The sequence below is a fragment of the Falco punctatus genome, assembly GCF_963210335.1.
Source record: "Falco punctatus genome assembly, chromosome: 16".
Lineage (NCBI taxonomy): Eukaryota > Metazoa > Chordata > Aves > Falconiformes > Falconidae > Falco > Falco punctatus.
The window spans coordinates 3,356,736-3,382,631 of NC_137596.1; the positions used below are offsets into that span (position 1 = coordinate 3,356,736).

The 25,896-nt window shown below is 43.8% G+C and overlaps 3 protein-coding genes across 8 annotated transcripts in view; 2 read left to right on the forward strand and 1 right to left on the reverse strand.

Annotated features, from left to right (window-relative positions):
* The window catches only part of FLI1 (Fli-1 proto-oncogene, ETS transcription factor), an 86,766-nt gene extending 83,828 nt beyond the window's left edge, over positions 1 to 2,938 (forward strand). For all 5 annotated transcript variants that reach the window (XM_080366622.1, XM_080366625.1, XM_080366623.1 and 2 more), the window contains one exon: positions 351 to 2,938. In XM_080366622.1, coding sequence (XP_080222748.1) covers positions 351 to 880 — 530 coding nt within the window. In that variant the 3' untranslated portion in view covers positions 881 to 2,938. The remainder of the gene's footprint in view (positions 1 to 350) is intronic.
* KCNJ1 (potassium inwardly rectifying channel subfamily J member 1) lies at positions 1,838 to 20,966 on the reverse strand. The gene has a single exon (XM_080366631.1). The coding sequence runs from the start codon at positions 14,218 to 14,220 to the stop codon at positions 13,105 to 13,107; it is 1,116 nt and encodes a 371-aa protein (XP_080222757.1). The 5' UTR covers positions 14,221 to 20,966; the 3' UTR covers positions 1,838 to 13,104.
* KCNJ5 (potassium inwardly rectifying channel subfamily J member 5) overlaps positions 3,067 to 25,896 on the forward strand; it is an 82,113-nt gene continuing 59,283 nt past the window's right edge. For both annotated transcript variants that reach the window (XM_080366630.1, XM_080366627.1), the window contains exons 1-3: positions 3,067 to 6,812; positions 8,088 to 8,179; positions 21,487 to 21,667. The gene's annotated coding sequence lies outside the window, so the exon portion shown is untranslated. The remainder of the gene's footprint in view (positions 6,813 to 8,087; positions 8,180 to 21,486; positions 21,668 to 25,896) is intronic.

Genomic DNA, 25,896 nt, shown 5'->3' on the forward strand with positions numbered 1-25,896 from the left:
GGTAAACAGTAAGCAGTTGAGAGCTGAAATATACTGTGTTAAGTATTCAGTGAAAAATTTTGCGGAACACTATGCTCGGAAAAAAAGCTGTTTATGAATAGCCCGAAGATTTTAAGGCCAAAGGCGACCATTATGAAATCTAATCTGACCTCAAACTCATGAACAGAACAAAGGGTTGACTAACTTGTTTGCTGGGAACAGTTTATCCATTCCTACGTAAGACTTTCTAAGGCTTGAAGGAGCAGTTCCCAGTAAAGATCGAGATAGTCCTTCTGTTTCCTGCCTTTGTCTTTGCTTTTAAGCAGGAAACACAATGTCATTTCCTTTCCTCTTTGGCTTGCTTCTCGCAGGGAGCGGGCAGATCCAACTGTGGCAGTTCCTTCTCGAGTTGCTGTCAGACAGTTCCAACGCCAGCTGTATCACATGGGAAGGGACCAATGGGGAATTCAAGATGACGGACCCTGATGAAGTGGCACGGCGCTGGGGAGAACGCAAAAGCAAGCCCAACATGAATTACGACAAGCTGAGCCGAGCCCTCCGATACTACTACGATAAGAACATTATGACCAAAGTGCATGGCAAAAGGTATGCCTACAAATTTGACTTTCATGGCATTGCCCAGGCTCTTCAGCCTCATCCCACTGAATCATCTATGTACAAGTATCCATCAGATCTCTCCTACATGCCGTCTTACCATGCCCATCAGCAGAAGGTGAACTTTGTACCCCCGCACCCTTCTTCTATGCCTGTCACGTCATCCAGTTTCTTTGGAGCAGCCTCACCTTATTGGACCTCCCCTGCAGGAAGCATTTATCCAAACCCCAATGTCCCTCGCCATCCCAATGCCCATGTATCACCACACTTGGGCAGCTATTACTAGATGCTTTTATCTTCAAGTGGCCTTTATCAATCTGGTTGGACTTTTTCTTTACTTCTGGGATTTTTGTGTTTTTTTGGGGGACCCTAATGGATAATTGTGGCCTTTCTGGGGAAGAATTAAAACTGGATATTGGTTATTACTGGATCAAACCTTTTACTTTTGTAACTTTGCCTCTTGTGTCTTGAACTGAGAGATGGATGCTTCTTTGGGCCAGTACTCTGCATTTTCTTTGGTTTTTAACGCTTATGTCCTCTGTAGGAATTGACTATGAAGATTGTTCACCATTACCTGGAATGATTATTAGCTTTTTGATGAGAGAAATTTTTAAGGATTCAAAGGCTGTTGACAAGACATAGATCCAACTGTGGGTCGTAGGAAAATATGACTACATGGGGTTTTTTCTCACTGTGGAGAGGGTGGGCAATTTGACCATTAAGTGGAGGACATTGGGCTGCAGGGGACCGCAACTGGAATCTTAGCTTTAAGGCAGATGAGGATTTTCACCCAACTGGAAATTAAATATATATATATTCATATATATATATGTACATGTATATTTTAAGAAGTAAAGGGCATTGAAGGAACTTTTCTAGAGTGTACAACTTCAGTAGACTGTGTATTAACTCCAGAGACATCAGAAACCAGAACAAAAAGTAACCTAATGTCAAGCACAGACATTCCTTGAAAGCAAAAGTGAAGTAAACTAAATGACAGCAGGCCCCTGAGCTCTGCCAGAGCCTTAGGGATCGCTACACGTACCGATTCGCGAACGCTGTGCGTTTGTCAGACCGTCATCCAAAGGGTCAACAAATCAGAAGGCAAATTACTGTATAAATTATGCAGAGTTATTTTTCCCTATATCTCACAGTTTTAAAAGAAAGATTAAATAAAACGAGTTGACCTCGGTCACAAATGCAGGTTTGTTTTTTACTATCAGCTCAGTTGTTTGTGGGTTGTTTTTGTTTTGTTTTGTTTTGTTTTTAATGTAATTTGTACATCTTTTCAATCTGTACATTTGGGCTTTGTACTTTTTGCTAAAAAAAAATAATAAAAAATAAGACATGAGTAATGTATCTGTCGGAGATAGCCTTGGTCCTGCAATTGGATCCATAATTGACCCCCAAAGTAGCCAGACACCTTCCAGATTTCCCTGGGTTTGTCTAGAGTAGTGCTTTCTTGTATTACTCTGCCATAGTAGTCTGCAAATTAACTCCACTTAGCTAACATGTTTGCATTGAAGCTGATTGAAAACATGCACCAGCATTTTAAAGGAAATATTTAAATATTTTGTTATATTTATCACCAAAATCTTGAACTTTGGAAAGATCTTAACCACTTCATAGCTAAAATTATCAACTACTTCTTGCAATATCTTTGTGAAAATTTTCGCTAGGGGTTTTCATTGAAATTCTAAACATCCAAAAATTCTCAGCCTTCTCTGATTTTGCACATGTTAATTTGATGATCCACAAATGGTGGTTTGGTGCCATAAACAGAAGGGTAAAACACAAGCATTTGTGTTTTAGAACAGATGTCTCTGTGTGTGTGTGTGTGAGACTTACATGTACAAGCTATTAGCTAACTTGTATTAACCGGCAACCAATTAACAGGATCACAAATATCTAGTCTAGACATAACCTCTGGGACTCTGCGTGGGTGCAAGATTTGGTCCATGTGCATCTGATTGCAGGATGAGCGCCTGAAACCAGAACATTATAGTCTGCTCATAACTTTAAACAGAAGCACTGATGCCATTATTTAACAAAATGGAGAAATAAGATCAAGCTAACCAGTTTAGGTCTTAGTGCTTTCGGGATGTTTATAAGTAATGTTACTGCAATAATCGCAAAATTTAAGTATGAAGAAATTACCCATGGAAGTGGGGCTTTTGCTACTATATATATGCAATGTACTTTTTGGATATTAAAATATATATAATTTTGCAAGCTATCTTCGTTTTTTTAAAAAATGTATTAAGTGTTACAATGAAACTGTTGTAAGAAGAGGATGATGTAAAAAGATGTGACAAAATAAATGGTGGTTTTCTTCTCTAAGGCATCATATTGTCCCACTCTCTCCCTCCCCTCTCATACCTTCATGAACTTTGCCTCTAAATTTGATTTAGCTAAAAAGGAAAACAAAGCAGCTCCATAGTAGTGGCAATCAATCCTTATCACTACAAAACAATATCAACCTCTTATTCCAGAAAATTTCTGTCTCTGGAGCCAGTATTTATCATACCCAATTTAGTTACTGAAGTGTCTAAATCAGAAACCTAGGCTCCATCTTTTGTCCATGGAAAGAGAGAGAGAGAGAGAAAGTGGCAGAGCAGTCAGAGCTGGAGGAGGTGACGTGTCCCGCCTGAGGCCGGTGGCAGAGCTGGGAGCAGACCCTGGCCGGGTGCCCCGGTGATGGGCTCGCAGCACTGTGCCGGGTGCCAGGACACACAGCCTCCCCGCAAGAGCCATGACTGACCTAACAGTCATCTCGGTCCGTTTGCTCTTCGGGGTGCTCAAGGAGTCTGACAGAATGTATATGTACAATGCTGTATGTATTACCAGCCTGCTTGCCTGCTCATGTTTCTCACCTATCCCCATACCCCAGGGAAAGCCAGTGCTCCAAAGCATTCCTGAGACGGAGTAAGAGGCTGCAAAAACAAGCACTGCCAAGGAATCTTCTGACTGTGTATAAAGGTCAGGCAAAGGCACTTCCTGTATTTTTGCAGACACACGGTGGTCCTGAGAGATAGCTTGATATTTCTGCCGATTTGATAAACCCTTAGAAATACATAACTGCACAAGTACACCATTTCCTTCCTCCGCGCACAACCGTTTGTTGCTAAGGTTCTGGTACAATAGCTTCCACTGGCTTGATTAGCGAGCCTGCGCTCTGAAAAAGAGCGATGTTAGTGTGTTCAACCACCGCAGAGCTGTTCCTTTTGTGTATTTAACCGCACTCGCTCAATTTAGTCATAAGAGTGAGTGTTTTGTTGCTTATGTCTATTGTTTTTCACTTTAGCATTATCCAGATTCATTCTGGCTATGCATTATCAATAGAAATATCAAGTATTTTCTTTTAATACAGTGTGCCTGCCCGGTTGCCAGTAATAGGAAAATCTGAAGGCTGAGATTGCACAAAAACATCTAAAGGCAGAATATGAAGGTTATCAGAGTGCAAAGATGTCTTTGATAGCAAAATTTGACCAGCAGGATCCTTGATGAAAAAAAGACTTTGGAAAACAACCAACAATTTAAGAAGCATCTGTTTCTGGCTGTCCAACTTGCAACATCTCAGAGGAGCCCAGACTGAGATGGAAGGTGATCAGCGGCATCCACAGCTCAGGTCCTTTCTGCCTCCTTTTGTCCTTCTCTTCAGGGTACTTGCTGATATTAACCTTTGCTAGTCTGTGCTAATATTTAGCTTTAGATAGAGTTTGCTGCCCACTGCAGGCTGCATTTCTGTGGAATAAAGAGATCTCATAACATTATGCTAGGCACCTCAGACTGGTGAGGGACTTTGCAGGCACCTTTAGCCTTTTCGTAAGATCTTAATACTTTACAGTCCTCGGGTAAAGAACAAGTAATAACATACAAATCGGAGTAGCCCATTTGTAACCCCCAATATCAGCCTAACTTTGTCATGTTGGAAGCTCTAGGGGTGATAACTGGGGGATTTCCAGCTTCTGGGACATACTGCAAGAAAATAAACAAGGAACTTGACAGTACTAATGCTACTTTTTGCTTTTCCCAGGAGGACAAGGCAGATGAGATTCAAGTATTTCAGGCTTTAATCAGAAAGTTTACCAAACAGATGGTTGGGATTACATGGTCGTGAGCTGTGAGTCAACAGGGATAGCAGAACATCTTCTCTGCTGCGAAGTTCAGAATTCAGACCTCATCAGGAAACCCAGCTCCCATTGAAATCAGTGGTAATTTAGCTATTTATTTCTAGTGATCTAGTATTCACCCAGTACTTCTGTTCTACTCCCTAACTCCAAAAACACTGAATGGGTTCTAGCTTAAATACGCCGAACTAGAATTAGCTTTACATTTCACCTTCTGTAAGTAGATATTGCAACTTGTATATTAAGTAGAATCAGAGTTCCAGCTCCTTTAGCTGGGACCTTTGTGATGTTTTTCCCTATTTGAGATGTTCCTGCCTCAGTCTCTGTCTGTCAGAGAGGGGGAGAACAAGAAGATATTCTTGCTGCTTAACTACAGACAACAGGTTTAGAACCTGCTTTTAACCATATTTTGAAGAGGGCTTTTTATCCCCACTACGGCTTAAAGCCTAGAGGATGGAGCTCCCAACTTAAACACTCCTTAGGTGCCTTAAATGAGGAGATGCCAAATCCTTCTAGTGTCAAGCATCTGAGATTACTCCTGTCTATAATCCTCGCATGCCAGAACCCATCCTCTGTGTACACAAGTGGCTTACTGCTTTCATATACCTAAGACTTGTATTTCAACCCTGAGGATGAATTTCCAAACAACTCCAGATTTCCAACACGCACCTAATACTATTGCAAGGGAGAGGGATTTCCCCGTGCTGAGCCCTTCCCGTTAGTAAAGAGAAGGAAGTATTTCTCATACCACTGCCCAACAAGCATGCTCCAGTCCAACGAGACGTTAAATACGTGGGAAATTTGCCATAGGTTCTGTTGGTGTGAATATTTGACGTGAAGCTGGACTTGTCTGGCAATATTTCATACTCATTCTTACCGTCCACAATGACAGTAAACGACCATGCCTGGAGTTTTGAATTAAGAGCACTGATGAACCCAGCTGCTGTTTCCCACCCCTACTATCAAGAAAAGAGCCATTGGTCTGTAAATTCTGGGTTAAAGGAGCCAGCTTTACTTTATTATACTATTCCAATAATAGATTTTTTTTTACAGGCTGCTTTGCTGTGCTGATACAGTATTTTTAATGACCTCTGTGAAATTAGTTTGTTAGACTTCAGCCCACTTCCTAACAAACTGGGTTCTCCCACATCAAACTGAGTGTTGCTGCATTTGGTGTTAATTAGAGCTGTAGTCTAGAGGCATGTCGGGGGCTGGGGTTTATAAATTCACTTCAAAGACCCTATTTGTATACTTTTGCACAATACCTAGCGAAACATATATATTATGATTTTCATCTGTAAAAGCAAAACTCATTGCAAATAAAGCTCAAGAGTTTGCTATTGTATTAGAAAAGAATTAAGAGACCTCTGACTAAGGTCATGGACAGAATGACATGTAACATGTACTTGAGCTTGTGTGTTACGATTTTTTCATCTACGGATGCAGAAATCCCTGCATGCAAAGCTCAGATGCTTCCATTTTATCAGAGGAGAGTTAGGGATCCTTGGCAAAATTCAGGTCTTCAGGCTCCAAGAGTAGCAAACAGACCCTGAATCCAAGCCCACTAAAAAAAAAAAAAAGAAGAAAAGCCGTTTGGAGGCCAGCGCCGCCAGGTCCCCCCATCAGCGGTGCAGCCGGGCGGTGGGGAGGGAGCGGGGCTCGCTGCGGGCAGGTGTGGTACTGGTGGCCCGCACTGGTTGCAGCTGGGCAACCACCTCGGCCGGCATAAAGAGCTGCAGCAAAGTAGGGAGGACGTGGGGCAGGGAGGACCTGGCTGCTCCTCGCCTAGGAGCAGGCAGCAAGGGGTGAAGATCCCGATTTCTTGATTTTAAGCTGCAGTTGCTACAGGAGGAGGCACGGCCCAGGGTCTGCGGCGGTTTGATGTGCAGCGATCTCAGCACAAGACCTTGCTTCTTCCTTTCCAGGAACTGCTGCAAGCTTGTTGTTTGCTTTGGCTCTTCCTTTACTTTCTGCCTCCCGGAGCTGTAAAGTCTGCTGCTGGATCTCCTTCACCTCCCCGGCGAACGGGTCTCCCTGCAGCAGCCCACGGGTGGGGGTGCGCCCCTCCGGCCCCCGCGGGAGCGCGAGGTGGGTTCGCCACGCGTGTCCCTGCTGCTGCTGCGGGCAGGTGGCACCCACAGCAGCCTGACACCCCCCCCCCCCCCCCCCCCCCATTTAGGCTTTACGCCCCCCTCAAGCGAATACACCGCAGCGTGAAGTTAAAACGATTGAGAGTTTTTCTGTTGAGGGTCGGTGTTGCTGGGGGGGGGGGGGGGGGGGGGCGGTGTTGAGCCTTTCCCTAAATCTCCGTGGCTGGAAGCACGGGGCTGCTGGAGCCGCCCGGCAGCCCTCCTCCCCTCCCCCGCGGCGGGGCCGCCGGCTCCTCGGGCACGGGGGTCCCGGCACCCCCGACCGTGCTGTCGCCCCCGAGGCGCACCTGCCGCGGGGTTCCCGGCCCCCGCCGCCCCCAGCACCGTGCCTGGGGGGGCTGGTCCCTTCGGGGGTCCCTCCCCCGAGCCGAGGGGGTCCCGCCCCGGCCGCCACCCGCGGTGGTTCTGCGGCGTGGGGCGCGCTGGATGCGCTGGGCCTGTGTGGAAACCGCACAAGGCGGGGGGGGGGGGGGGGGGGGGGGGGGGTTGCGGGACTGCCCTCGCGGTGTTCGGAGGCAGCCCCGTGGGGATTACCGGCCTAAGCATCCTCTGGTGGTGGTCGCCAAGCTCCTGGCACGGGAGCACAAAGGGACGTAGTTTGGGCTCCTCGATGCTATGGAGCGATATAAGGGCTTTGCAAACACCGCTACGGTGGCGGTGGCTCCTTTGCGTGCCTTTCTGCAGGCTCTGCAATGTGCCAGGAGCGTTCCCAGGCCAGAGGGGGGGCTCAGCAGAACAGGCGCTTTTGGCCCCTGTTGCGAAACTAACGTGGAGCTGGAAGTCAAAGCTTTCCCGAGGTGGCCCGTGGTGTTGCTTTTTTAACAGCTTGGGGAAACTGAGGCTCAAAGCAGGGAGCAGTGACTTGCCTGAAGTTACAGTACAGGAATAAGGAACTGCCTAGCAGTTCCTTGCCTGAGGAATATAGGTCTCCCCAGACCCAGCCTCACTGTTACACCCCCCCCCACACACACTGCAGACTGTTAAGGGCGCTTTTAGATGCCACTGCAGACACGATGTTTACGGCCCCCAGCCCTCCACTTACACATCACCTCTGAATTCATTGCAGTGAATTAAGTCTCCCGACACTTCTGTGAAGTGGCTAAATATATCCAGCTCGCAGAGGCTCATGCCAAAACCAAGTCACTAAATGCATTAAACTTTGTGTAATAAAATAAGGAACAGTCCCAATAAATTCTTGCTTTGCTCTTTCAAGATTGCCACGGTTCGCGCTGTGAAGCTTGCTGCGCTGCCAATGCGAAGTTCAGGGTTGCTGCTTACGCGGAGGCCGGAGCGGTTGATCTGGAGGTAAGGGATGCCATCCAGCGGCAGCAAGGCAGAAGGCAGGTAGGGGATCGCTCGATCTCTCTGCGATCTCTCTGCGATCTCTCTGAGATCCTAGCCTGCCTCTGTGGTGGGTTGGCGTAACCAGAATAACGCGGTAACTTTTGTCTCTGAAGAGCTCGCTTGGGATGTGGTCACCCCGGAGAGCAAGGGCTTCAATTCTTTCCACGCTTAAATCTGGCTAGAGGCATGCAAATCGAGACACCAAGTGAAATTGCCTCATTTCCAGCCTCCCCTTCCTTGTCGATCTCCCTGAAACAGGGAGAATTTATGTCTGTCTTGCGCAGCAGTGTGTTTGTTAAAGTCATAAGCTTTCCCCAGGCAGATGCTTCCACCACAGGAATGTCAACTTGGCCTCAGGAAACAAATATTGTGTATTCTAGCAGCACGGAGAGAGGGCTTTAGCTTCCCTCGCTCTTGTTGCAGTGGCGTCATCACAGGGTTATGTTTTTAGGTAATGTTTTTAGGGCTGCTGGTGGTGGTGTCATGGAGGTTCTCCAGGCTGCAGCAAGAAGCTGTAGGCACAGATTCACCAAGGGGTTTAGGAACTTGCTCAGCTTCCCCTGTCCCTGCCGCAGCGGGGACTCTGCTCACATTCCTTGTGTTGTGCTGTGGTTTCTCCCTGCTTGTGTGGGGAACAGGAACCGGGCCAGCACCATGACAGTTCAAGGCGGGGGCGAATTGAAGGGGGCAAAATAAAAGGGAAGTCTAACCACATCAGTTTGCTGCCTGGGGAGAGAGAAGAGGATGTGACACCTCAGCTGCTCTCACTTTGTGTTAGGGCTTTGCACACTGCTGACTTGTTTATGGGTGAGTAGTTGAGTTTACAAGGGAATGTGTACACGCAGAAGTTATTCAAGCAGTTGCTGTGAGCTAGTTAGCAGTGGTCTGCTGCATTCCAACAACACAAGTCAGTATGAGTATCTAAACAGTTTGCCAGGGTTTGGGTTTTTTCTTACTGTTATTTAGGGGTCTCTTTTCACCCGTTACTACCAAAGAGTGTGTGGAGAACAGCTAACTAGCACATGTCAGTTTACTAAAAGCAGTTATTTTAATTCATGGCCCTTTCTCCAGCAGTCAGCAGGATGCCTTATTCATTTGCCAGCAGGAGGGTAAATCTATTTCAAAATGATTGAAATATTATGCACAGCTTGAACGAATGTTTAAAATAAATACAGTAGAAGAAACATGTTGTTTGTGAAATGAGAGGATAAATTAAGTTTAGTGCAGACACATTATTCCCAAGCCTAGCTGGCTGGCGAACACTTTCACAGCTAAGTCCTTTAGGCCTTCATTCAGCAATAAGTACATGGTCTGATTTCTTGTCCTGAAGAGACATGGTTTTCTCTTCAGTCCTTTGCTTTATGTTGACTGGGCTGTTGGTCTCCACAGCATGTTCCACTTTGTGGAGGGGACTACTTGTTGTTGTGACAGTATGGGCAGCCTGCAGGCTGGATGGACAGGGAAGGAGAAGAGAATCATAAGGCTTGAGTGGAGCTATATGGGGATGTAAAAATGAAACGATGTCACGGGTAAAGAAACCAGTCTCGTTTTCCAGTATCAGGTCTGTGGTTCCCTCCAGTCACTTCTGCTCAGCAAGATTAAATTTATTTTCATCCTTTTAACTGAACTTTCTTTTAATGGCAGTAGGGGTGACAGCCCCCAAAATAGATTTCCTATGGAGTCTGTCCTGAGTGGCACAGTGTGCAGCGTGTCTCCCGATAACCCTTTTTCCCTGCCCTGGGCCTTTATCTCTCTGGTGACAAACAGCCCTCTCTGGACAGAAAGAGGAAATTCCACTCATTGTTCTCCTGCTGCTGGGCTCTGACTACAGTGCTCTATCGCCTGCTTGCTGCATGGCTGGCAGGCACTTCCTGAAGTGACAATCAGCAGGGGAGGAGGGTTTCAGTCTGAGATTCCCATTTAGGTCCCAGTATGATCCCCCTCTAAGCTTGATAGCTCAGCCATGGCCCTGTCAACTTTGGGTATGTCCCTCTCGTATCTTCTTTGCTTGTGGAGTAGCCAGTCCCCACGCTGTAGCGCCAAAACATGCAAAAGAACAGTCACCCTTCACTTAGTGCAGGCAGCACAGCTCGCTTTTAGAGGCAGGTGTAACTGCCAGCATAGTGTGAACAACAGGTGATCATCCTTGCAGTGAGGTCCAGTATCTTCTCTTTGGGTTGTGGTGGTGCTTACTACTTCTAGGCATGGAATAACACCTCCTCACACTTGTGCTGCAGAGGCATGAGGTAAATAGTTAAAAAGCTGTGTCATGAAGCACCTGGAGGTTTAGGATTTTGAGATGGCTTTCCAAGAGCAGTGCCTGAAAGTGTGTTGTTTAGGGGCCCTTTAAACTTTAGAGGATATACATCACCTCTTGGACAGACACTGAAGTATCCCAAACCGCCTTAAAGAAAAGAAAAAGATTAAAGCTTAAAGATTAAAAAAAAAAAAAAAGGAGTTTTTCCAGTCTCCTCATTGCATAGCTGGGTTTGACCTTTTAAATGGATTTCCTATTGACCTGCTTTTTTTGTACAGTGAAGACGATCTTTCTACTTCTATTGTGTATTTAGTGCATCTCTTCTCCCAGGAGTAAGAAGTATAACTTGTAAGCTTAAAATACAGACAGTGCTGCTTTCTAGGGAAATTACACACAGGGCAACTGTACAGGAAGCCTATAAAGGAAATGTAGCAGCAACTATGAAAGGAAGGACTGAGCAGCAGAGTAGCCTTTTGGTTCAGACAAGCCTGGGACTCTTGAGCCTTCATTTCACTTCCCTACTCCCTCCTAGATTTCTGTGGATGGCCGCTAATCACTCGCTGTTGGTGCTTTGGTGTGCCGTTCAGCGCCAGGGACAAAACAACTGTCCTCCCAAGCAGACAATTTGTGATGCTTTAGTGGCTGGAGAGGATCAGATGCTCTGGTGATTGGGACCATAAAAATATTTTTACAGTTGACAATTTTAATTTGTCAAGGTTGCAGAAATAGTACACTTAAAATATTGGGTAATATCTGTGAATTACCATGAAGGTTTTGGCTGGCGGTTCTAGCGTTCCACGGTTCTGGCCATCGTTCAGACATTTTTACTAATACTGATGTGTGATGAGAACAGAACTTTCTGTGCTGACCTTTCCAACTAGAAGTGAAGAAGGGTGTAACAGTGGTGCACTGAAGGGAGGAAAAGATTGAGGCAGTTGAGAATTGGCTTTTAAAGTGCTTTAGTGACATAATTGTTCATAACATTGTTCTCTGTACAGTGTAAGTACTTTATGTCCCGTGTTACAGATGGCAAATCTGAGATACATACTAAAGTGATTTGTTCTGAACCAGCAAAGGGGTTGATACTACACTGGGACTGAGACCTGAACATTCTTGGTTCCCAGAGTTTGGTTTCCATACTCAAACTATGTTCATTTGCAAAATAACATTGTTTTTCATCATTTGACCAGCTTAATTCTACTCTTCTTTTAAAGCCAGTCCAGCAGCTTTTAAAAAGATGCTTCCATTTTGCCACAGTGTTGAAAATAGATGAGCTGAATTACACCACTAGGAAGAGTTCCAAAAAACCTCTCTCTTTGGACTGCCACTTGAACTCTCAGCAAAAGAACTGTTTGGGAGGAAAAAAGGCTGCGAGGAAGCAGAAAGTCACCAAAAAATTATTGAAGCTTCTTGTTGCATTTGAAACTTAAATGACAACAATCATACCTGGAAAATGTCCACCACTACTCAGCTACCACTGAGCAGAACTTGTTTCCTGTAGGGATGCACATTTTGCTGGGGTGAGATGAACGGTTTGGAACTAAATCTCAAGCCCACTGTTGGTGGGAGGCTCCTGTGCTGTGTTTTTAATTTAACAAGACCTTCATGCTTTAAAGGAAAAGGTAATATGTGTTTGCGTTGTGGATTTTTTTGAAGGATGCATCTAGAGCTGGGAATTTCCTCTCTTCTCCCAGTGGATTGCTTTTCTGCCCAGTGTGAAGCAATCAGTTTGTTCTTCATCTCCCCACTGTGGCTTACCTTTCTGGACAGTTGTCTTCAGATGTTCCCTCATTTCACAGGTAGCCAGCTCCTGGGGAAGTGGAAAGAAGAGTATCTGAAGGGTGAGACAGTTAGGAATAAGCTGCAAAATTCCTCTTCTCCTAGATGGGGGTCTGCTTCTGCTTGTTTTTTCACTTTCCATTTCCATTCGGCTATTTTTCCCTGAAAGGAATCAAAGGCTTTCACAGGTTAAAGTCATATTTTACAGAGTTCTAGATGCAGCAGGATGGCCCAAGCTTTGTCTTGTCTAGCTTCCTAAGCATGTACCATCCCTTAATGCTCCATTTCTGTAGATATACCGGCTCAAAGAAAGAAGGAATTGTTTCAAAGTGTTCAAAAGTGCTCAAGTGTTCCAGAGCCAGAGAGTCCGCTTTCAGAGGCGACTTTGGCAACCAGCAACCAGAAATGTACGTTTTTGGGGTTTTTTTACATTTTTGGCTCCTAAGTCCCTCAGGTTTCTTTAGCTTTGCCTTCTGTCTCCCCTTTTCGTGTTCTTACTGCAACAGCTGTGTACCTTTAACATATCCAAAAGCTCCTCTCCATCTTTTCAGGCTTTTTAACAGACTTGCACGCCTCTGGGAATTTAAGTGAGTTGGACATTCCAACGTAGCAGCTTCATAAAATGTCCCATAGGTATAAAAATATAAATTCTATGAAATATATATAGTGGAGTTAAATAGTGTTCTGGAGATCACCGGTATTCTGTTCCTCTTTGATTCGAGGCTTTTGAGAAGAGAAATGCTGTTTTAGAGTAAAACCAAACTCGTTTCTTTTTTTTTTTACTAAGTTATTAATCCTCTCAAGATTGAATTCATTATGAAAAAAGATTCAGTCCCATGTATATTTGGAACTACATTTTTGTGTCACTGGTTTCACTAACTTCTGACAAGACAAACCCAGGATTGTCATAACCTTTCTTCTCTTTGGCTTTAGTTTCTTTCTCATTGTAGAGACAGAAGGCACAGTGGGGAGTCTCCACAGCCACTGTCTTGCTGAAGTTCTGGAAGTCCACTCTGTATTTCCCTTCTTTGGTCTTGGACACAATGGGAGCAAAGCGATAACCCCAGAGCACCTCTTCTGGGATGTAGGATGTCCTCACTTGACAGGTAGCGCTAGTGGCTTCAACAGTGCCATCTAAAAACACCACCAGTTCAAAATCTTGCTGCAGAATGGTTTCTGCTGCCATGTGGAAGAACGGGCTGTTCTTATCTATGATATGATAAATAGTTAGTGGGGAAATGAAAAAGAGATTCTCGTTGCCAGCATCAACTACAAATTCTATGTTGACCTGGTCCAAAATGATTGTCTCTCCTTCTGGGGTGATGGTGGTCTTCAGCAGTTTTCCGTAGATGTGACTCCCAATCAGCAGACTCTTCCTGAGGTTTGCCACCCGAATAAGGAGGCAGAGCTTCCCACCACGTTTGCTGATGACAGCATTCTTGCTGAAGGTGATGGTCTTAGCCCGGTTTTTGGACCTCGATATCTTGGCCAAGATGGCACCACACATAAAAGAATTGATGATTACTCCTAGGATGGACTGGAAGATGAGCAGGAAAATGGCAGTGGCACATTGTTCTGTGACACATCTGAAGCCATAACCGATGGTGACCTGGGTCTCCAAGGAGAACAGGAAAGCTGAAGTCAGGCCATTGATATTCTCAACACAGGGGGTGTGATTTATGGAAGGATTGAATTCTGGAAGATCTTTGTGTATGTATGCCACGACATACCAGAGGAGACCAAATAGAAACCAGCTGCCCAAAAACGCTGAAATGAAGATAGTCATTTTGTATCTCCATCTGAGATCCAGGATAGTTGTCCATATATCAATCAAAAAGACAAACCTTGACTGTTCTACATTGCCAAACTCTATGTTACACCTTCCATCTTTAGAGACAAGCCTTGCTCTTCGCCGGCTGCGTTCTCTGATGTGGCTGGTAAAGCGTTTCCGGAGGTAGTTGAACATTCCCTCTGCTGACAGTGTTCTGGAGAGTAAGAAATAATAAACGTTATAGGTAATGCAGGTTTTGTTTATAGCTGCAGGCAGGGAGTAGGTTCTGATGAAATCTCAAGACACTTGTTTAGGAAAAAGTTATATAATTTGCATATTTTCCCTCAGCTGGTGGGGAAAAGTTCCAGCAAGTATATGAGGAAACTAACAGTTCCTTGCCTTAGGAGCATTCCAGCAAAAAAACAATCATTTTGGCTTGCTCAGTAAACTTTGAATCAGTCAGCTGTTAATGTTGTCCTCCGCTTAGCTGAATAAGTCAAGGCATGGAGAAGCAGGTAACTTCATCGTGGACATATGGTGGGAAAAGTGGTGGGGAGTGGCTGGGGTTTGAGCAGATCTTTCTGCCGTTTAGACGATGAAGTGGGGCCTGTCTATGCAAACGTGTGTGTGCATCGGCATTGGGATACCCTGGATGTGATCAGGATAGTGAATTTTGGAAGAAATGAGAAGATGTGGAAGGCATAATTAAGTCAGATATGCAGTTATTTTTAGCATAGTTATAGGCTGGGTTTGAAGGTGTGGATTTTAAACTCTGGCATCAGAAAAGCATCTCAAATAGAACTTATAGGTGAGAATAAAAGAAAAGATTACACTTCAGCAGCAACAGAATATGGGTGTTTACTCGCCACAAAGGTAATGCTAAGACTAAAAAATCAGATTCAGAAATTCATTATTAAGGGGAAGTGTAGCTCTGCATCTGCATTAATTTTGTCCTTTATGATTGACCATGTTAGTGAGACCCAGGGAATAAGACTCATTGATGGAGAAAATTCTACAGATGTGTTCAGACTGGAATTTGGATCAACCTACATTTGGAAAATTCCCAGTTTTGGAGTTATTCAGACATGCAGACATGGGGAGAGGATGATCTACTGTAGAGTCAGAGACTGCCTGCTATGTTCGCTGACAGATCTAGGGTCTGATTTTGACCCCAAACTTAGGAGTGTTCTTAGAAATAATTGATTTCAGAGTTGATCACCCTTCAAGCATAAAATGTGTTCCGCTGCCAGAGAGAATGTGTTAGATTAGTGCACAGTGCTAACCTGCTCTGGAAGTGTACCCATGTGTGCCTATTTATTTAGCCTTCATTAAGCAAAATTATTCTCATGTAGCCAAATTTAACTGTGTACTGTAATCACATTTCTTGGGGGCAAAATGCTACTGCTTAAAAACAGCTGAAATAAATTAAGAATTTGAGGGGAAAACATTCTCACTGCTGACTTGCACAAAGGATGTTCTGAATTTACTGTGTCTCTAAGGACGTGGCGTCCCAGCCGCACAGAATCCTGAATGTTTTAGGGAATGCAGCTGCTGTGGGTGATGTTTTCTTTTGAAGGACCTGGGCTTGAAGGGTGCACCTCGGATCAGGAGACTCTGAGGGCTTTGTAACTGTTGGCTACTGTTTACTGCTGCATTGCTCTTCCCAATAGAAGGCAACACTAAAACAACCGTTGGGAATGATCTTTTTTTTTTTTTTTTTTTTTTTTTAGTAAGCAAGCTAAAGATGCTACAACACTTACCTGAAACTCTGCATCATATCACTGTCCTACACAGGCTTCCTTTTTCAGCTAGGAGCAAAATGCTTAGGCTTAAACTTTTGTCGTTTAGACGGCCCAAATGTTGCTTCATTTCAGGGGTTAATAACGTGCTTAAACACCTGTAGCAAGAGTTTAGCTCCCTTAAACCCTAATTTCATCTATCGAAAATGGGAATAATCCATAGGCATGTAATGGATTAGATATACTGATGTGAGTTAGCGTGAAATTCGTCTCCTGTAACTTCAGCCATTTAAATGTTAGATAATTGCCTATGCTAGTTGTACAGCTGACTCCTAATTGGCAGTAAGGGAAGCATATGCACCTCTGAGGGTCCCCTTGTCTTGTCATCACAGTTGTTTTATGCAGGAAAGAAATGCTGTTTGGCGACGTCTCTTTCCTTTGCTCTATAGGCGTCTAGATTAACTTAGAGAAGCTGCCTAATGTTTTAGTTGGCTAAAGCAGAAATCCTTTCATTAGGCATAGTTACAGGGGCCAGAGAATGCCTTTAGATATGATAATCAGTAGCAAAGGGAAAACATTAAATTATCAATGATGGAGTCGAAGTACAAATTAATTACATTTTGTAAAGTCAGAAATTGATTCTATTATTTGATGTCCTTGTTTATATCAACAGCCCTGAGAATTAATTTGTTTCCACGTCTCATACAGTTGCCTTCTTTCTGTGCCTAGACTGAAATCACCTTTCTCCTCTGCTCATTAAAACTAGGGTGAAAAAAATGAAGGTCACTTTTTGTTGTAATGTAGCTTTTCACTGTTTTAAATTTTGCTGTTGAATTCATTGGTCGCAAATGTAGCTGACAAAAGTTAAACTTTAAGCACATATCTGAGGAAGGGCGGGAATGAGGTCACTTTCTAAACAATCCGCAAGTTTTATTTTCCTGACGCACTTTTAATATGTTCATGTCAATGCATACTTTGAGTGGGAATAAAATATTCCTGTGCAATGCAGTATTCAAAGGTTTCCAGTACTTAACTCCTAAGCAAAAACACGCAGCTTCAGCTGTCATTGGCATTCATCTTGTCCTTTTCTGCAATAATGCGAACGTTGACTGTCATTGCCAGAATAGCGTGTGAAATGCTGGGATGCTTCACCTTGTCCACCATGAGCTGCACATGTATACTTTTGATATAGGTGAGCTACAGCAGATATGCTCCTAACCCTAGTGAGTAGATGTGAAGGGGAGAAATCTGAAGAAAAATTCTGGTTAGAAACCAGAAACTAGAAATCTACCCTTCTTCTCATGCTAGGGGCCGTCATAAATTGCTAACACAATTTCGGTAGGTCTGATTCAGCCTTTGGTGGGAACTTTTGGAAATTTGACCAAGGATCTGGACATACAATTCAACAAATAACAATCACAAAAGAGATGAAAGCAAGCTAAGCGGCATGGTCATCAGAGTGGGAATGTGAAGATAGACCCCCAGCTTTACCATTCTTTTCCTGCCTCTTTAAATCTTACACGGCCTCTTCGGAGACTGTTTTACAAGCCCTGCCTAAGCTACCCCCAAGCAGATCAGAGGCAGAAGAATCACACCCTTCTTCAGGCAGGATGATAAGGGAATTCTCCCTTCACCAAACCTTTCTTGCTCCCACACGGAACTGAAGTGTGTTGATTTGCTTCAGCAGGAGAAAAGCTCCCTCCTGTATAAGCACGCCGTGAGTCTGCCACAGACAGTCTACAGCAGATTATATAAAGCGAGTTATATAATAACAGCATTTAGTAGTTTCAGTTTAAATCGGCAAAGGTAACCCAACTACGTCTTGGCTAATGTTTACCAGGATATGTTTCCTGTTGGGCCCAAATAAACGCTGTATTGCTGTCTCTTGCATGTGAAATTCTCTGTTGCAGGAATTAGCAAAGTTGCTGCTGTCCCCAGGCATACTATGTTTATAGAAGGTGCACTGCTTGTATTCTTAAACGAAGGGGCATTTACCAATAAAAGTACTCAATGAATAAAGATGACATGTCAAGGTTAGCTATGAAAACAAGGAGTTTCCACTTCCCTGGATCACTGGAGTAAGCAGAAACTTTAAGATTTCCATTCTCAAATCCCTGATCTTTCCTAACTAATCCATCAGTCCCTCCACCCAGAACATTTGATAAATGCCCAGAAGGTTAGTTGTTAACAGATGCATTTCTACCTTTTCCTTTCTCTGCATTCCTGCAAGTAGGTAACAACAATCATTACAGTTCCTGGTTGCTACGTACCAGCTGGAGTTCCTCTGCTCACTCAGAAATGTCATTGAGTGGTTCTCTTTGCTCTGACTTGCTTTCAATTATTTTGTTTTGAAAAATTTTCAATGTGGGGGGATAATGACCAGGCGCTTTAATTGTTCTTATGGGTAAGTCCTTTGTGCAACACTGTGTGTGGAGCACATTAATCCAGGGAAATGGCTTTAATCTCAGCCACGTGCAGCACTTGAGGAGATCAGTGAGTGAAGGAAGGAGAAGGTGTTTAACATTTGGTGGGGGCCTGACAAGAACAAAGTTCCATGACCTGCTATTTCACTGTTCTGATCTCCGTGGCTCCATACGTATTTCTTCCCTCGCAGCAATGGATGGATGAGCAAAATTGGTAGAAATGAATCATTAGGGGGAGACAGCATAAATGAAAAGCAGCCCACTGAACCCACAGCTTTTGATAGAAGTACATCTTTGTTATGGATTCAGATGAAGTTCTAAGAAGCTTAGGTAGAAGAAAGAGGGATACAGAGTTAAAGGATTTAGGTTTTTTTCAGTCCTGTTCAAGTCTTTTCAAAACTCAGATCTTCTTTCAGTCCTTTTTGTGTTTTTCTTTGTGTTGAATTTTCTCTGAACAAAGTATGTGAAATATCCAATTCCTAATACCTTATAAAACCCTTTTTTATTAGAAAAGTGAACTATAACACTTAAGTCTCATGGTGTATTATTCACTGGCTGCTTTACTACCGAGCCCTCTGGAGAGTACAGCTCACTTGCCCTTCACTAGCTGCCCTGGGTAGAGCAGGAACGTGCCTGTTGTGATGGGATGACAGCTGCAGCATCCCGTCTCCCTGTCTTGCTGCTTATATCAAAATATCAGAACCAAGAACTGCCAAAGACAGCTAGCCCTCCATTGAATCAATTGTAAGTATAGCAAGAATATAAGCTCACCTAAAGCAGTCAGTTAGCCCTGCAGGTAAAAAAGAATCTGATTTATACCACCGTCCATGCCCACTTTCTTTCAGAGGGACATGTTAGCGAAGCGACCGGACCTGCTGGTACTGGCAAGCTGACACAGGCAAGCTTTCTTCTTGGACCTGGCAATGTCATCACTGAGTGTTTATTCCTGATAGCAGGTCTGAGCATGGGACACAGTGGCTGTGCCTTCAAAGTGTTGACTGAAATGCTGGTTCCATGTGGGAAATATGATCCCTCAATCTAGCTCAGTATGCTGATCTCAGAATCGTCACAGCTCCCATCCAACTACTACGTTTTACCTAAAGTCCAACTGGAATTTCTAGTGAATACACCAGAGAATCTTATCCCCTGCCTCTCCCTCTCTCTTGCTAAGTAGAATTACTGTAAGATGTTAAAGAGCTGCCCTTTTCCATTGCAGTTTTTCAGCAGGAGAGGCAAAGGGGGACATACCTGCCTGTGGGTTGGGCATTAATTCATATTATCCACTGTGAATATGAAATCTCTTTGGAACAGATGTCCTTCAGATTGCTGCATGCACACAGGTATGTTCTAGCCAGCTTTATGCGAGTACTTAATGAAGAAGTCCTCTTCAGTGCCTGACTTTCCTCTTTAGATAGTGGGGAGTGAGGTCTTATCCTTCTATCTTCTAAACTCAGTGAACCAGGATTGTCCCAGCCCACCCCGACAGTGATGCAACAAGGACATGTACAATCCCCTTCCTTGTTTCCCCCCAAATCCTGATTTTTAAGGAGAGGAAACCTGTATGCTCTGACATATATGGGATGTATAGACTACATCCCGTATATGCTGTTGGTTACTTAAAGCACTAAGTCACTTCAGGAAGCCTGCTGGAGTTTCTGACCCTCTGCCTTAAGACTGGATCTTCTCATTGTGCTTTGTATAAGTTTTGTAGAGTTTGCTGCTTGAGGTGTTCTGCTGCTGAGCAGACCTAGCGTTGCTTGAGCGCACCTTGGAGTCACACTTTCCATAAGGTTTCAGTGATAACAAACAACTAATCTGCATCCAGGAACATTGCTCACATTATGCCATGTAGGCATGGTTTGAAAAGATAGGCTGCAGCATCCCCCCAGAAAGCTGACTTGAAGGAATAATTCATTCCTGAGAACACAGGCAAATGAATAAATGAAAGCGCAGGCACTGCAGCAGCAGAGACTCAAGCAAATCGTGTTTTCTGAAAGCTTAGGAGCATTTGGGGTCCTCGAAAGGTTAAAATTCTTACCTCAGGCGTATAAATAAAGGCTTTACAGCAATAAAGACATTACTGTCATTGTTAGCAATTAATAATATTGTAATGAGCACTGCACACAAAATTTATCCATGAGTGCTTTTAGTAGGGGAGAGACTCTAAAGATTTCAGCTGACTGGAGAGCAAATGACATATCTCATATACACCCCCCACCGCCCCACCCCCGGGAAGGTTTTGGTGAATTTCCAGAAGCAGCATTTCCTCCTGCCCTGCGTGCCACGGAGGCGAGAGGCCAGCCCTGGCCCACAGTCACTCCCTTTCTGCCACTTACTAGAAACGTGGCACTTGTAAAATAGCTCTGTCTAGACAAAAGCATTTGCCAGCACTCTCTGGCAATCATCACTTCATAAGCACTAAAGAAAACATCATTATTTGATATTTTTGCAGTGCAAAACTAATTCCACGGCGAGACAATTGTATCTCCCATAGCACCTTCTACTTTGACAGAGAATTCCCGTGCAGCAGATGATCACCTGCAACCTCAGGGAGCATCGTGAGATGTGCAGTCATGCTGGGTATCCTGCCTCTGGAGAGCAGAGAACTGGGAGCTAAGCTGTCTCTACTCTACAGCAGGATTTTCCAACAAAACTATTTCTATTTTCAGACAATTAGGTATCCACTGAAAATAGGAAATTTTCAATAGGAAGTGGCTCTCTGGGAGAAATTATTTCTCAAGCAAATTATGTCTTGGGATTTTTTCTTTGGTCAACCCCCCCCCCCCCCCCCCCCCCCCCCAAATAATTCTCATTGCAGTGGACTTGTGTGTGACGTGTTGTTGCGGTTGCAAGAGAGAAAAATTAGGGATGCAGCTCACCAACAGTGTTATGCTGGTTTAGTATTCTACTTTAAGAGAATTATTTCTGATTTACTGAGAAGTCTGGAAAATAAAACATTTTGCTTTTTGTTGAAGCTTTCTAAAGGAGAAAGGCAGGTTTTGTGTAGTTACTTTTCCTCTCTGTTGCCGGAAAAAGGCATTGCGCTCTAAATGTGTGAGGAAGGCAGACTGTAGTAAGTTGTCACCTGTGTGACTGTGAGCAGAAGCGATCTGCAACCAGAGAACTGTGCTGAAGTAAGATGCGGGCAGGGGAGGCAATACTGCATAACCACCACCCATAAAAGTCACAGGGAAAATGGACAGAGTCATGTGAGCCGATTCTGCACGTTCTCTCATTTTGTTGTTCCCTGCTGAAGCATTTAAGGGGTTGAATCATTAACTCACAATTTGTTCCTACAGGTTGGCAATGTCAAGTCTCAGTCACCAGCATGGTATGGCGAAAGGGCTTTCTGCAGAAGCCCCAGAGGCTGTGAGGCTGCTGACTCAGGCATCAGTGACACAGCTAGAAGACAGCCTACCAAAGGGAAAAGCAACCGTGAACACTGACAGTTCCGACCCTGCTTCACCGTCTAACCTCGAGGTATCTCAGTACTCAGCATTACTTCATGGTATAAAACCTTCTGCTCACGTACACGCTTTCTTTCCAAAATGTCAGTAAATTTAAATGGACAGTGGCTTCCTACTGCCCTAAAAAGGACCCTGCTCTGGGTGCAGGGATGATTGCTGACAGAAACCACTTAGCAGTGTTGCAACAGCTTTCAGTGTGGTTGGAAAAAGGTTCCTACTTACTCAATGCACAAGAAAAGCATGAAGTTGCGCTCTCAGCACAATGCTAAAGGAACAAAAGCAAAAAGTGAATGTTGCTGTGATATAAAGTCTTCTCACAGTAGTTCACAGAGAATAGTCAATGCCAGCTCCAGAGCAGAGCCACGGTAAAAGAATACTCAGAATTAAGTACAACAGCCTTGCTAGACCTGCTGTGTGGTTAGGCAGCATTAGAGACAGGATTTCATGTGCTGCTGGTCAGGTCTGTAACACTCCGTCTGTGTGAACCTGAGGAAGATGGAGGAAAGGCAAACGAACACCTAACCTGGATGATACTGCAGTAAGAAGAGTTCCTTCGCATTCTGCTACTGTGTTTTTATGATGTAGACTGTACATAGTTGGTTGATGCTCCAAAGAGATGCTAGGAACTCATGGTACGAATTGCACGTTGCAGTATCATTGTTCTGCTGCGATCTTTCACTTGCTTGTAGCACCAGGGTAAACAGTGTCGTGGGTGGCTGTCCTCGTCAGCTGCTTGGGAATATTTTCTGTAATGTTAAGGGCTGTCATGCTGCAGTCCTTACCTTTAGTTCGGTTGTAATTTCTTTTGTAGTAGTCTTCTGTGGTTATCAAGGTGACTTTGATTTCTAAACTGGCAAAAAACCGCTGTGCTGTGCTGGTTTGTTGCCAAGAAGGGTAGCTTGGACTATCACATTTGGTCTTGAGAAGCCCAATTCAAATCCCTGCTTTGCCAGGTTCCCATTGGGAATCCCAGCCCTGAGCGTTTCTCATATAGTGGGATTATCAGAGAAAAGAACTTAAATATACCAGATGACATGATAGATGGTAGCTGCATTCTGCAGCAGTAGCCTGCAGCTTCACCTGAAATGGGTAAGGACATGAATGGAGAAAGTAGGATTCCTTAGTCTGGGAACAGGCGGTTGTTGAGCTGTAGTCCTGACTCCGTGGTCTCAGACTGTTCCCATTGCTTTCTAAGTCATGTTCCCTGTCTGCAAAGGAAAGAAGAATGATTCCACGACTTCACATGTAACTGTGAGGCTATTTAAATGTTAAGAATAGCTTTTCATGATATAGAGTGTTATTTTATTATAAAGCAACTTCTGGGCTGCCCTGCCCTGTTAGAGCATGTTTGCTTCAGTACTAACTGAACTGATCCCTGAACACAGCTGTCACTTAAGTATTTTGAGATCTTTCAGGAGCGATGGTGTGCTATAAATATGAATTATTGGTATTTTTTTCCATACAGAAGGGAGTTCTTTCATACTTCATTCTATTGCTTTCTTAAGGTAAACAAAGAACAAAGCAAGGAAGCCTTTCTCTGGAGGTGAAAGCGGTGTACATATGTAGCTCTCTCCTTGGAAAGCTTCTATCACTGAATGGCGTGTGAAGTACTTTCTGTCTTTGCACGTCCCAGTTGCCAGAGATTAAAGGCATGCTACAATGCAGCGCAAGTTCTGTACTGCTTGTTACTTAGCACTTCTCACCTCCCTTCCTTTAATAACTAATACTCTTATAAGTAAATCCCACATATATAGTTTATAGAGGTCTTTTCTGCTATTTTTCTACTATTTAGAGCTTTTTGCTACTATCCTGTCTGCTCTCTGATTCTGCTAGTTGCCTTGGTTTGACATGGTTTTGCAATCGAGCTGTCCTTGTTTCTTGAATTGCTGTGCTGAGGATCATAGTTACTTTCAGACAGGAATGTTAACAGAACATTTACTTCATGAGCATGTGTTAGGTTCCTCTAAATGACTGTCCTGTCTGTCATTCAGAATTTTTCCAGCAGATGTGCTGAAAGGAATATCGTTCCAGACTTGCTCTCCATTAATGGGCATTTTGGACCTCATTTTCTTGAACTTGCTTTTTAGCTCAGAAGTATAGAGAAACATCCAGATGGCTGTAACCAAAGTCAGGTGGGCTATAGCGGGTACCATAGGGAATGGGAGCATCTGGGAGGGAGGATGTAACCTCTTTATTCTTTCTGTACACCTTAAAAGTAAAGAAACCAATGGTGAAACAATAAAGTTGCTAAAAAGGGAAAGGATTCATCGCATTCCTGACTAGATGCGTGTTTCCTTGTACCCTTTTGGATAATACAGGCCCTCTCCTACAGGACATCCTTTATGTATCTGTCCATCTGACATGCTGAGCTTATATTGAAGCACATCATCTGCTACCTGTTGATCTTCCATGCTCCTTTTACTGTTCACTGGGCCTCCAAGTCTGTCGTATAGCAGCTGTAAGGTAGAGCGGCACTTGCTGGCTGATGCTGCGTGTTTAACCAGCTGAGGTTCAACAAGAAGAGTGTCAGACACCAGCAGTTGGGAAGATTTCTTTTCAACATACAGTGCTCCAACCACAAGGGCTGGCAGCACTGCAGACTTTGATTGACAGATTTTGTCCTACCTCTGGTTCCTGAAGCCCGATTTCCATGATGCTGAACCAAGCTGTCTTAGATAAATCTTGTCCCTTTACAGTCTCATCTCAATAGTTTCCTTCCCTCAGCTCTTCTTGGCTGCTGCGTGGTGATGAGGCTAACAGCCGTCATCCCAGTGCCCTGCAGGGATTTATAGCATAGCCTGAAGCCCATGCCATGGCTTTTAAAGTCAGTTTGCAGTCCCAAGATGTGGGTGGTGAAAAAGCCTGACTTCAGAGATTTCCAGCAGAAATCTGAGGTATTAAAGGCATTTGGTGCTCCTTTGCACAAGATCGGATGAAGCAAATTTTGTCTGTCTGAATTAGAGTCGTCTTGTGCCTAGTAGATTGGTTAAAATGTTCCTGTCATTTATTACAATTGAATGCCATGAACACTAAACAAATTTCAGGAGCAAAGCTCGAGGATCAAATCTCAGTAGGCAGCTATTTGTCTAATGTCCTACTTTTTTTCACATCTCCTGCAGGAAGCAAATAGCTTTCAGTTACACAAGAACCTGATTATTCCCTGAAATACTAAAACTCAAAATTGCCCCTTTTAAGGATAATTTCTGCTTTCAGGGGCATGCATAGTACCCTTTGAAGATATTGGGGAACACCAGTTGCAAATTTAAAGACAGGAACAGTCTGCTTTCCCTGGGGTATGCAGTATTTCCCCAGCAGAGCTTTTTCTACTCCAATCCTTCCGTTACTTTTGTGTTCCTAATTATTTATATAAGTGTAATTGACTTGCAAGACATTCTTGGCTTTCGGTATGCATTGAGTGAATTATTGACCCATCACATGGGTCATTGATGTGAGGAGACGTATGAACAAACTGGGTGCAAAATAGCTACTTTGCATTCTTAATAGCAAATGTAAGCCATTAATAACTTTGCTGCTTGATGCACTCAGAGCCTGCACAATTTTAGTTTGACATGCATATGGCTGAGTTCATCCTCAGTGTAATTTGAAATTCATCGGGCATGGACTTCATCTCCTTATGCTACTTAAAAATCTCTCCTGTGTTGAGATGTGATATGCTAATTTCAGAGTTTATGGCTGACTTGAGATGTTACATTTGAAAAATCAAATCCAATTAAATCAACTTATTACCAAGGTCAGAGAGCAGTATTCAGCACATTCTATTCCTTGCTATTTCACAGCAAAGAGTAAACTTAGCGAGCATATTGTGCTCAACCCATAAACAAACGGATCTGCCCTAATAAGAAGGCTTCTGTCTGTAGGACCTAGGAAGTGTGATAAAGCATTCCTCAGCATCCAAATATCTGAGCTCAGTTCCTGGCTTTTCACTTTTTTTTTTTTTTTTTTTTTTGTGCGTGCGTGTGTGTGTGTGTGTGTATTAAGGGACAAACGTTCTCCCCTTTGTGTCTGTTTCCCCATTTGCTCACAAGATGCAAGCGGAACTAGGGTGTTGTGTGGATAAATTCAATGACTGTAAAATTCTTTGAGACCTCTTGAATGTGTTGCTGTGGACCGGCAACACAGCATCAGCCCACTGTAGTCAGAATTGTCATGGAGCTCAGATTTTAGAAGAATATAAATGAGAGATGCCCAATTGCTATCTTGGCAGAAACTTGTTTGTTATCT